The 12736-nt window shown below is 43.4% G+C and overlaps 1 protein-coding gene across 1 annotated transcript in view; it reads left to right on the forward strand.

Moving 5' to 3' along the window:
• Positions 1–3838: 3838 nt before the first annotated feature.
• LOC144688742 (dual specificity mitogen-activated protein kinase kinase 2) overlaps positions 3839–12736 on the forward strand; it is a 90832-nt gene continuing 81934 nt past the window's right edge. Inside the window, exon 1 of the mRNA XM_078555638.1 lies at positions 3839–4173. Within this exon, the coding sequence (XP_078411764.1) occupies positions 4082–4173 (92 nt within the window). The 5' untranslated portion in view covers positions 3839–4081. The remainder of the gene's footprint in view (positions 4174–12736) is intronic.

Raw genomic sequence — 12736 nt, forward strand, 5'->3', positions numbered from 1 at the left:
GTTCTAATCTGTGTGTATGTGTGTTGCAATTTTATTTTTTCTTCTTGCGTTTAGTAACTAATAAACTTGCTCTTTCTTTGACTCAAGGCAGCCTGGTTAAATTGCCTCCTATTAAAACAGAAATACATTTGGACTGGGAAAGGTATTCATGAGGGAAGGGATCCTTTTCAAATTAACCTTGTTGCAACCAACCAAGAAGGTTGAATAAAGAAAGGGAGCCAGTTCATCCCTCCTCACCCAAGAGCACAACAATTTGGGGTACCTCGTCCAGGATCATAACAAATTGGGGGAAGCTCGCCTGGGGACCGGTCGTAACAATGGCTATGCCCTCGTCTAGAAGATCACCTAGATGTCAATTCCTTGAGGACAGTTTCAGATCCAGACATGCACATGGCAGATCAAACGTATGCATAAACACCATTGTAGGGTGTGATCACTCCACAGTACTTCATGGAAGATCGTACAAACGGAATCTAGTAAAAGGCAGGTCAGATCTGTTGCAATAATGGGCTTCCACTGGGAAATCAAGCATAAGGTTGAGCCCACATCTGGTATGAGTGAAGGGTGCAGCTTACTGCAGCGCCCGACATCAGCGAATGCTCCGACAAGTTGAAAACCCCTACTCCGTTTCTTCACAAGAAATGATGGATTAAGGTACTCCACAGTGATCCCCACATCTTCAAGCTGAGCAAAGATCCAAGGCTTTCAAGGTCATCAAATCATTGTTGCAACTCAACAAGTTTCTTTTCCTTTATCCTTTCATGGGATGTGGGTGTCGCTGGTAAGGCCAGCATTTGTTGCCCATCCCTAATTGCCCTTGAACTGAGTGGCTTGCAAGGCCATTTCAGAGGGCAGTTAAGAGTCAACCACATTGCTGTGGGTCTGGAGCCACACGTAGGCCAGACCAAATAAGGAGAGCAGATTTCCTTCTCTGAAGGACATTAGTGAACCAAATGGCATTTTTACAACAATTGATGATAGTTGTCATGGTCAACATTACTGATGCCAGCTTTATATTCCATATTTATTACTGAGTTCAAATTCCACTAGCTGACATGATGTGGTTTCAACTCATGACCCCAAAGCATTAGCCTGAGCCTCTGGGTTACTAGTCCAGTGATATTACCATCATGCCACCATTTCTCCCCAAGTTTGTCGGTTATACTGGGGGAGGCGGCCCTTTCGTTGTGGAGGTTGTACAGATCCCACGTTGACATTAGCCTAGAAGGGTCCAGCCTTGCCATTGTAACTTGAGAATGCTGGATCAAAGACGTCATCATACTCCTGAAGGAGCATGTGTAACTGAGAACATGCATGCTGAGGCTGCATGTGATCATGATCCACAAGAACAAATTCTGAAAACATCTTACATTTGTGTTGCTTGGTAAGTGGCTATGTCATGTCGCCCTAAAAAGACAGAGAATCTTGGTTGCTAGGGGTGAAGACAGGTCATATCTGAGTAAAATATTCATTGCGAGACAGTACTTGCGGTTCATGGGAGAGGTTTGCGATGTGAATCCTGTCATCAACAATAGCCAAATTATGTGATGGAAGCCAGGTTTGGGTGGCTTGGTACAGTTTGGTCCTGAAGGAAGAGAGGACAGTTCAACAGCAAATATCATCAGGTCTGCAAGATCAACAGGTAGTGTCATCTCGATGAAATCCCCTGGCCAGATTGTTGTTGACCTTGAGGAAATGTGAAGTACATGGACTCATCTCACTCTGCATGGGCTGGAGGAAGAATGAAATCCATAAATATAAATGGTGGAGTCACCTACTAGCACTAGGAGCTTGGCCGATCAAATTGACACATCACTGGTTTCCATGAACGGAGTGGCTGCAAGTACCTCAACATCAAGGTTCTCCATGACCAGACCTTCAAAGGCAAGGTTGTGACGATCTCTAGACAAAGAGAAGTGTGTTTCACCAACCACATGTAAAGACAACAAACATCAGCAGATTGGGATGAACTCTTGACTGAGACATCAAGTTTCATAGCTGTGGAAATACAGATCATGTTGTCAGTGGCTCCACTGTCGATGGTCACCCAAATAGCATGGTGCTTGAAGAATGTGTCTAAGTAGGGTGGCTGATGGATCTGTACATTCCAATGAGACGTCAGCAGGTTTCTCATTCCCTTCAACTAAATGAGCGCCCGTGATGATATTATCATCATCATCCGAGATAGCAGCTATCTCACAAGCTTTAGCCATGTATTAGCAGTCTTGATTGGCAGAAAATTACATTTACTGAGAAAATTCTTATCCAGTTGGCCCGCTTGCTTACATAATGGGAATGACACCTGTTGTGTGTGCGGAGGAGAGTTACGGAGTCTGGTGGTGAGGATAAAGTGAAACCTTCTGGCAGTACTAGCAAGGGGAAGCAGCAGCACAGAAAGTGAATCCAAGGCTTGGAAGATCTCTAGCATGATGGATGCCATAGTATGTGACCTGAGCTTGGTGCCATATCTCTGTTTCAGTGGTAGGCTAGGATGAATGAGTTGTAGCCAACATAGGACCACTATGTTCTCCAGTGAGGCTGACATCTCTTCGTTAAGAGGTACACCATTATGACTGAACCCACCTTCCCACAAGACATTATCCTGAAAGAAGGCCATCAGACGGTGATAGAGATCCTCATGCAATGTCTGACTGCAATCTGAAATCAGCCAGGCTTTGGAGATGCCAAGGCTCAAATGAATTGACTGAGTCAATCTTTCCTAAACAACCAGTGCCTGATGCATGGCTGCCACTGTTTCCACTGTTACAGTACTGTAATATTGTGGACCAAATAAAGGTCAATATCTGTGTATAGGTGTCAAATAAACTCACCAATTTACTTTAGAGGGGGGTGGTGGGGTGGGGATATATCCCACCGCTGCCAGCATGCCTGTAGGTATTATTTACCTTCAGGTTGGCACATACACAGGATCACAATGCCAGCAGTGTTGATGTAGATACGTCGAGTTTTACTGCAGCCATGAAAATGAACAGTGTAATACAATGATAAACAATGGCCCTGCCCACTGGGCTCCCGATCACCTGAGGGTGGTAAAGTACAGTGGCGCTGGTTGCTGCCTCCCTGTTTCTAGGGGTGTTGGTTATCCTTTGGCAGGAGGAGGTGCATTGGGGATGGGTGTTCCAGTGCTGACTACACGCTCTCATTCCCCAGGGGTCGGGCTCCACTTGTGGGACACACACTAAGGCTCAGCACTACCTCCTGCTCAGAATTTCTATCATCCAAGAGGGAGAGGGGGGGGAAACACTCCCTTTGCTCGGCCTGGGAACTGAGAAGCTCCAGGCTGCGGCCTACCTACTCCCACCCCGGCCGCCACCAGCTGAACACTCGCTAGAGTACAGCACTGGGCGAGATGCTGAGTCAGCGCGCGCTGCGCAAGCCCCACCCCTCGTCTCCCTTAGCAACCAGGCCCCGCCCCTCGTCACAATTAGCAACCAGGCCCCACCCCTCGCCTCAATTAGCAACCAGGCCCCACCCCTCGTCTCCCGTACAAACCAGGTCCCGCCCTCTCGTCTTCCATCACCTCTCGGCCCCGCCCCTCGTCTCCCTTAGCAACCAGGCCCCGCCCTCGTCTCCAGCTCCAAATCAGGCCCTGCCCTCGTCTCCGGGTCCAAACCAGGCTCCGCCCTCATTTCGCTCACTAACCAGGTCCCGCCCTCTCGTCTTCCATCACCTCTTGGGCCCCGCCCCTCGTCTTCCTTAGCAACTAGGTCCCGCCCCTCGTCCCTCCATGACAACCAAGCCTCGCCCTCGCCTCAGTCTAGGCTCCTCCCGTCTCCCATAGCAACTCGCGGGGCCTCGTCTCTCGGTTTCACCCCCCGCGGACTTGGCTGTTCCTCTCCAGCCCGGAAGCAGTTGCCGCCGCCGCGACCCTTTACTTGCATCGGCGTCTTGGAGGGGCCGCTGCCGCCAGTCAAAATTCAAATGTGAATAAGGGAAAAGCCCTTGGCCAGGAGGAGAGGAGGGGAGGGGGGGGGGGAAAAGAGGATTATTATTATAATAATATATTAACCAGGGCAGCTGTTTACAGGGAGCGAGGAGCCGCTCGGGTGCCGTGTGTAAGATGTTCGCTAAGCGGAAAGCGGTGCTGCCCGCTCTCACCATCACAACCACCGTGGGCGAGGGAGCGTCTCCCACCCGAGAGGACAACGCCGAGTAAGTACAGGCCGGGCCGGGCAGGGCGGCGTGGAGCTGCCTCTTGAGGTGCTGCCTCTTAAGGCCTCGTCCCCACCGCGATTCCCTCCTCTCCAGGCTTAATGCATTCGGGCTTTTTTTTTCCCCCCCAGTGAAATTTATTCCAGCCTTTTATCCCTCTCCTCCCACAAATGCATTAAATTCCCTCAAAACAGTCCCTCCCCGAGGGATTTCGCACCGTTAATAACCTCAGCATTAACCCGATTTAAACTTGCATGAAACCTTCAGAATGGATGATCTTGGGTGACATCGAGTCCCTGGGGTTGATTGAATGGGTTGATTGATGAGTACTTCAGGGTAATGACAGGGATTGTAACCTTCTCATAAAAAGATTTAATACATCTTCAGATGGAAAAAAAAAACTGAAGATAGGGACTGCGTGTTTTCAGTCCCTAAATACTGGGACAGCAGTTCAGTGTAAAGCCATTTAATGGAAATCGTATATTTAGTTCGGAATCATGTTAAAAACATGGATAAAACCCAGTTTTGGGATTATTGAGGTAGGATTACCTTAACCAGCAAAAATGACAGAGCAGGCTTGATGAGCCAAACAGTCGTTTGTTCTTTGCTTCTAACCCTTGAGCCCGTAACGCCCAACAGAAGCCTACATTTGACCCTTAATCTGCGTTTTAATAAGATGATCTGGAGAGATATCCGGTTGGGTGCTACTGTTGGCTTTCATGCTGCTAAGTGAGGAAGGCAAAAAAACTGCGTTGCAGCTTGTCGACACTTTACATTAACTCCTGTTTACATGTGTTGATACTGGATGAGGACTGGCTCAGTTATGATGCCCCTGTGGAGGGCAGCTGAATCATTGCAACTGGTGCCATCAGGAGGAAAGGGCAAATTTTCTAGCACCAAGATATATTTATTTCCATATATTTTGATAAATTATAAATTCATTTTGGTTTGGCTCAGTGAAAGCGCTTGCACTCTGAGTCAAAGGTTGGGGGTTTGAACCTTACTTGAGCAGATCACCAAGGTTGATATTTTAGCGCAGTACGTTTTGTTTCCTCCCTTTTTTTGCCTTCCAGGCTGGTTAGCAGTCATTTTTTGAATTGCTCGATTTTGTTTTTAAATTGGCCATCTGAGAGATATTTGTGTATAAAACCATTGAACTGGTCCTGTACTTTTCAGATTTTCTTCACTGCAAAAGAGTTTTTGTTTATAATTGTTGAGGTAGTTTTTTGCTGCTTATGCAGGTGATGCAATTGTGCCCTATTGTATTTTTTCTGCCTATTCTCAATCACCCTCTTCCAGACATTTCTCAAGATTTTTTTGTTCAGAATTTCAAAACTTTGAAGGAATACTCGCTGGCTTATTGCAACATTGACAGGCTTCTGCAGCAGGCTTGCTCCCCATTGAATCTCTACACTTGCTGCTGCCCTTTTGCATGATCAAGTCATTAAATTTTAGGCAGTGTGCCTTTAAAGTTGGCAAACTGCAATAGTATTTTTCTAACCAGAACATTGTCCATCAATATCCAAGTTTTGCTACATCGATTGCTTCTTAACCTGTTTTATTAGTGGCAGTTAATCATGCACAGTAATAAAAATTGTTTGAACTCTGCACATTTTAACTTCTGAACTATGGTACAGGACTTGAACGGTGGGTTTGAGTTTAATCCAAAAGCTTGTTAAAGTGCCCTTATTTTGAGTACATTCTAATCGACATTTTAGCTGAGCCCCTCTCCAGTATCTTCGAGTGGTTTAAATATACTTCCTGACAGTAATCTCTTCATCTCAGATGCATACTGTATATCACATTTTTGTCACATTTTGCTAAATTGATACATGCATCTGGCTTGCATTATATCCTGCCCATTGGGTTTGTTACTGGTGATCTGATTCTCATCATTCATTAGTGATTTTCAAATTGCAGTCTCTGACACGTAATTCTATTTGAGTTGAACTTTTGCGTCAACATAGTGGTTTTAGTTGTACATCGGTGCAATGATAGTAGTATCATTCAGACGACAAATAAAGATTTCAATTTAGATAGTGTCTTTCATGGCATCTCAGCCAATTATGTAATTTCGAAATGTAGTCACTGTTGTAATGTAGAAGCGGCATTGCCTTGCACAACCAGCAGTGTGATAATGACCAGATAAACAGTTTTAGTGATCTTGGCTGGGACACCAGAGAGAACACTCCAACTTTACTTTGAAATAGTACCGTGGGATCGTTTACATCCACTTTGGAGGATGAGCCTTGGTTTAACATATTAACTGAAAGACGGCACCTCCGGCGGTGCAACACTCCCTCAGTACTGTCAGCCTGGATTTTGTGCTCCAGTATCTGGAGTGGGATTTGAACCTACAATCTCCTGACTCTGAACTGCAACTGCTAAAACTGAGCCACAGCTGACATGTTAGGTACTTATTCAGTACACTAAAGTTTCATTGTTTTAAGGAGACGGTCAAATTTTCCAGCCTTAATGTTTAGCAGCGGCACAAAGTTCATTTTGATATGTTTGAAGCCCCAAGAGAAAAGTGTTGCTATTTTCAGAATGTAACAGGCTGATGCTAAATGGACCACCAAGTATAAAGTTTGAATAGTGAATAGCCAAGGCAATGCTTGAAGCCTTGGTTTGTCAGCCAGTTTCACATACTGGAGTCATTTTGGCCAGCACATAGATGTTTTAATTCCTCAGCCTAGTCCTTCACTTTATCTGTGGGATTTCTGACGTACTTTCAGGAGGCCTGTGCCTTCCTGCCTTTCTCTTCTCCAGGCCAGTGAAATGTTTAGCCATGAGCAGAAAACCTGAAGTTGTATTTTAAAGTAGTTTTGCTGATGACATAACCATGTTACAACAAGGAAGTGCCTGTTGCACATCCTAGCACATCCGACTGTGAATATCTGGTTCATGTTAATATTTTAAAGGTAATTTTTGGTTATTGGAAGAGTAAAGTTTAACTGTAGAAAATGGGATAAATGCAACCAAAGTAGCTTGGAGTCTATTACACTTAAAAGGTTGGGACTATGTTGACTTGAGGGTTAACAGCTAGAAATGTAAGGGGCATAAAACAGCAGGTGGGCTTACTTACTTGGAGAACTGACAACAGCTATATTGCTTGCAAAAACGTGTTGTCCAGAGAGATGTTTTGTTTTGGGAGTTAGAACTAAATTAGTTTAAAAGCATTCAGTGAACTCTGAAAGACTAGTCGTCATGGAGATGGGTGGATCTTAAGAAGGCTCTCTGGTTTCCATCTGTGTGTGTGTTTGCTGGGAGAGGGGGTTCATTGCACTTTGGACTTCGTGTGGTTCGCAACTCACAGAGAAGTCCTGGGAACTGTCAGCGCGCTCCAGGTAGTTAGGGCTCAGAAGTCCTGTGGGGCAGAGAAGGTAGCGGAAGGTCACCGGTTCCGTGCCAGGCAACTGGGGCTCAGAAGAAGCCCTGGTAGCCATTTATAGCTTGGTGCGCCGGGAGACGTGTGCAGAGAAACCCAGGGGCAGTGCCAGCTTAGTTAAGCTAGCAGCCTGAGGAAGAGTTGAAAATGTGCCAGTAATTAAAGGCGGCAGTGCAGCTTTGTGAATCCCATGGAACGAGATCCCAGGAGAAGAGATTGAATTACCTGGAAGTGAGCAGTCATTGAGCAATCTGAATTGGAATGGTTTTCGACGGAATTCAGAGGCTAGATCTTCAAAAGTGGGAAGTTGAAATCTCTCATAAGGGAGACAGAATTTTAACAAGTAATTGTGACTCAATGGTCACTGACACCTGGGTGGGTTGCTAAGACATCTGTGGGATCTGTCTTGGTCACATCTGCCGTTTAATGTGCAGTGTGGTGCTTTTGACCGCAGTTTGTCTGTTAATTCATATTTACCTCATGTTAATTCTGAATGTTAGGGTATAAGATAGGGATTGTCGACTGCTTTAATTTTCTGACTTTGTATAGTAAAGTTTATTTTGGTTGTTTAAAACATGGAAAATTGTGGTTATATTCTCCTAGTTCGTAACTGGGATTTCAAACTTTGTCTACAAAAAAATTACTGGTCCCTAACCGAATCGTAATACAGCTCATAGATTTTTAAGAGCAAGAGGCAGAATGTTGAAGAGTTGGGCTTGGTTTGGAATCCACTTGTTGAACTTTTAGCATCTTCAACTTCAGGATATAAATGTAATGTGGAGATAGGTGAACAGAATGTTTATGATTACTGTATTTGAATTTTTTAAAAAGGTGGTAATCCACTGCAGAATCTCAGTAAACCTCAAACAGCTCTTACTGAATCTCCATGCATGCTGAGGGTACTTCAGTGCAGTGACTAAAAACTAAGAACAGAATTAAAACCTTGGTATTGAAGCAATGTGCTCTTTGTTTCTTTCACTTTATCTGTCCTCCTTGAAGAGTATAACTGATGTACAGTTCTATGAAAATCAGCTGCCCAACAGTATCTCACCCAAAATGGCTATTGTTCATGTGCATTGGTTGACTTTTGAACTCTAGAGAGACATCGCAACTGAGCCCATTTATAGTCAACTGAGATCACGTGCACTTTGCAACAGGATTACCAAATAGAATTCACAAGTGAGGGTTCTGGCTGATTTATCTTGTTCCTTTGCCTCTATAGCCTACAGGGTGATGAGTTCAATTATTGTTCCTACTGTTGCCCTGGTTGATCAGCTCAGTCAGCACGGACCACAGTTTCTTCCTAGAATGCTCAGTGACACATTGAGTGTTGCGTTTACCCACTGAGCCTTTGGGGTGCTACAGTATGTCATAGATACCAGGGAGTTATTTCAAAACTGTAACCTAAGCTAAGTTTGTGTGTGTAACATACCATTCAAAAATTGCTATTAATCCAAAGCTAAATTTAGCCAGGGGTTGGCAGCTGTTCTCAGTTTTGAATCAGTACCTCTTGTAAATCTTTCTTTGTAGGGTTAGATTTGTCCAACCAAGCACCAAAAGTACAGTGATCTGTGTACAACTCTGCTGCCAGTTCCCAACAACTGTTAGCTGAGAGAGCCCAGAAGCCATGCCTGACTGCTGCTTAATACATTTGGTCAAATCACCACAGTTTGCACAATATAAATATGTGAAGTTCATTAAAAATTTCCCCATAGACCTAGTGTACCCATAATGGTGCAGTTATAGTAGTTATATTATTTGCTGCATTTTGGTATCAGACTTATTAAGCTTTTTGTTAAAATTCACTCCTACTAAGCAGCTTGTCATGAGGCCATCCCATTTGGACATCATACAATTGGTGCTGCACACAGTGAGTCTGATCAGTCAGATCTCGTTTTGCGTAGCAAAAACTTGCATTTATATAGTGCCTTTAATGTAGCAAAATGTCCCAAGATGCTTGACAGGAGCTTTATCAGACAAAATATGTTATCAAGCCAGAGAGATGTTGGAACAAGTGACCAAACACATGGTCAAAGAAGTAATTTTTAAGGAACGACTTAAAGGAGGAGAGGCGGAGCAGTTTAGGAAGGGAGTTCTAGAGTTTTGGGACCAAAACAACTGAAGCCGCAGATGTCAGTGGTGGATGTGGCAGATGTCAAAGGCAATCGGGATGCGCAAGAGGTCAGAATTGGAAGAGCACAGAGTTCTGAGGTTGCAGAGCTGAAGGAAGTTACAGAGATAGAAAAGGACAGGTAGAAGAATGCAGATTATGCCCACTGACAAAGCCGAGGTCTTTAACTTGCTCCTGTGATCGATGGCATATGTATTGACTGAAAAACAACCTGAACCTGTGGTTTCACCAACTTGGTTGATAACATGCACGAGGAAGAGTTTTAGATTGACAGATTGTAATACTTCTCTACAACTTGTGGTTTGCATTGTTGAATGGTTCTGAGCAGTGCTTTTGTGAATAGTATTCAATGTGTGTTAAATTCTGTGCCACCTTGACTTGTTTCATTGAGAATATCTAGTTCTTATTGGAAATTAACATATATTAATGCATTTGACACTTGCCCACATGCAGTACCTTTTTTCTATGCTACAAATTCAGGTCACCCCCACTGTATACAGCTCAAATAACTGGCCTAATTTTCAGCAGTCCCCTTTTGCAGAATCAGAAAGTGGAACCAGAGCTAATCAGAAAGTGGAACCAGAGTTTTATCCCAGTTCAGTAAACAAAGTATAATGGAGATATCAAAATTGTATGTTTACTGAGGGGAAACAAAGGATGTCAGGGCACTGGCTTCTCTGACCTACTGGCTAATGATGCATTTCTTATTGGAGCAATTAATGGTGCTTGATGGAGTTTGAGGCATTTGGAGTACATTTATTTCTAAATTTTTGTTGATTTTAACATGTTACAGTATGTTTGAACCATGGGGAATACTGTTCAGCTGGATGTTTGTATCAAGATTTAAATATTGCTCCCATATAGAGAGACTGTTGTAGCATCTCCTTTACTGTCCTAAACACCAATACAAAAAAAAAGACTTGTTGAAAGTTAGGTTAACTTTTCTGTCTTTTAGCCACCAGTCTTTCTCAAGCAACTGTTGTTAACTCTTTGTACCTTTTACTGTAGCCATTGCACCTGACTACATTCTTCCTTCTGAGTTGCCCATTTGCTGCATCAAGTTGTAATCCTCCTCTATGCATCCATGTTGTGTTGAAATTAAGGCCTGTCACCAGTTCAGGCTGTGAACCCATCCCTGTCCACTCTTCCTCTTCCTTCTACATTCTGCAGGCAATTTTTTTAAAACTACAGTATAAAAGCTGATCCCTAGTCACTCCTATTTGATTGTCTCATCTTCTCTACTCCTCCCTTCAACCTTAGTGGACTCTTAGATGTGGTTATTAGCCCTTCATCCATGTTTTGCTGGGTTTTTAAAAAAAATAATAGAATCATAAATTCCACTCAATGGTCTTGTGGCCCATGAAAAGTTGCTGAAAAGCTACAATTTTATGTTGACTATATTTTGGGGGAGATGATATCATAGTGGTAATGCCACCAGACTATTAATTCAGAGACCCAGGCTAATATCTGGGCACATGGGTTCAAATCCCACCATGGCAGCTGCTGGAATTTAAATTCAATCAATAAATCTGGAAGTGCTAGCTAATGGTGATGGTGACATTGAAACTATCACCGATTGTTGTTTAGTGAATCAGATGAGTTTTTTTTTAATGCTGTTTAGGGAAGGAAACCTGCTATCCTTACCTGGTCTGTTCTTCATGTGAGAGTCATACGGACTTGAAACGTTAACTCTGTTCCTCTCCGCAGATGCTGTCAGACCTGCAGAGTTTTTCCAGGTATTTTTATTTTGTTTTGGATTTCCAGCATCCGCAGTTTTTTGCTTTTATTTTGGTCATCATGTGTGTCTGGACCCATAGCAATGTGGTTATCTCTTAACTGCCCTCCAAAATGGCCTGGCAAACCACTCAGTTCAAGGGCAGTTAGGAATGGGCAATAAATGGTGGCCTTGCCAGTGATGCCCACATCCCATGAAAGAATATCATGTTGTGCTACACTAAAATTAACTGGATGAAATGTGGCCTCAGTGACAAGCCCCAACAGACTTGCCGTCAGATGCATGCATACACTTCTCTAATGCATTATTTTTCAAAATTTCCAGTAGAAAAACTTAACTAATAAGCTCATTAGATGCTATCATATTTGAACTATGTAACATAATTACAAAGTGAAAGAGGTTACAGATGGCAAAACGGTATGCTTACACTGGCACCATCAGGACTACTTCCAACAAAAACCTGCTGCATAAAAAGAAATCAACACCTTTTTTTTCTTTCTGTTAAAATTTGTCGGTGACCTCATACTTCTCAGGGAGCTGGCTTGGAGAATGTAATGAATATATATGCTCAAACTCAATTAGTAGGTACAGTTAAAATGACACAATTGTTGGTTAGTTGCCTCTTGTTGATAATTCTGCTCCCTTGCACAGTTCCTCTAGACTAGCTCCCTGATGGTCTCATCAGCACTTGCTGTTTAAACAATAATCCTCTAGATTACAAAGGAGAACAGTGGCCTGGCTTCTTGTTGTTGATTGTGCAGTCAACTCTGTTGCTGGGGAAAGGGGAGGTGGGAAATACAGAAATAAACACAAGGGTGTAAAATGGTTTGATACTTTTTTTAAAAAGGGAGGTACAAATCCATAATTCACACTATAAATTGGTATTACATCTTTATGGTGTGTTCTTCATCCCTTTTCTCTCACTCTCACATACCAGCAACATATATTTATTATAGTGCTTTTAAATGTCAAAGCAGTTCGCAATTAATATAGGAGAGACGTTAGGGCAAATGGCAGAAGGATCGACTGAAGAGATGTATTTTAAGAAGGCTTTGGAGTTGCAGAGCAGTATAACAAGCAGGGCAATTTGAGGAGGGCAAGAGAACCTCTGATCTGTGGGGCATAACGGACTACTAATAGTAGTGGGGAGAGAGGGAACATGCTTTCGACCAGTTTTGGAAGCATAATATACATATGAATATACTGAACAAATTAAGAGCATGAGTAAGCAATTCAGCCCCTTGAACCTACTCTGCCATTCAATAAGATCAAGGCTGATCTGATTGTGGCCTCAATGCCACTTTCCTGC

This window comes from Cetorhinus maximus, chromosome 13 (genome assembly GCF_964194155.1).
Source record: "Cetorhinus maximus chromosome 13, sCetMax3.hap1.1, whole genome shotgun sequence".
NCBI lineage: Eukaryota > Metazoa > Chordata > Chondrichthyes > Lamniformes > Cetorhinidae > Cetorhinus > Cetorhinus maximus.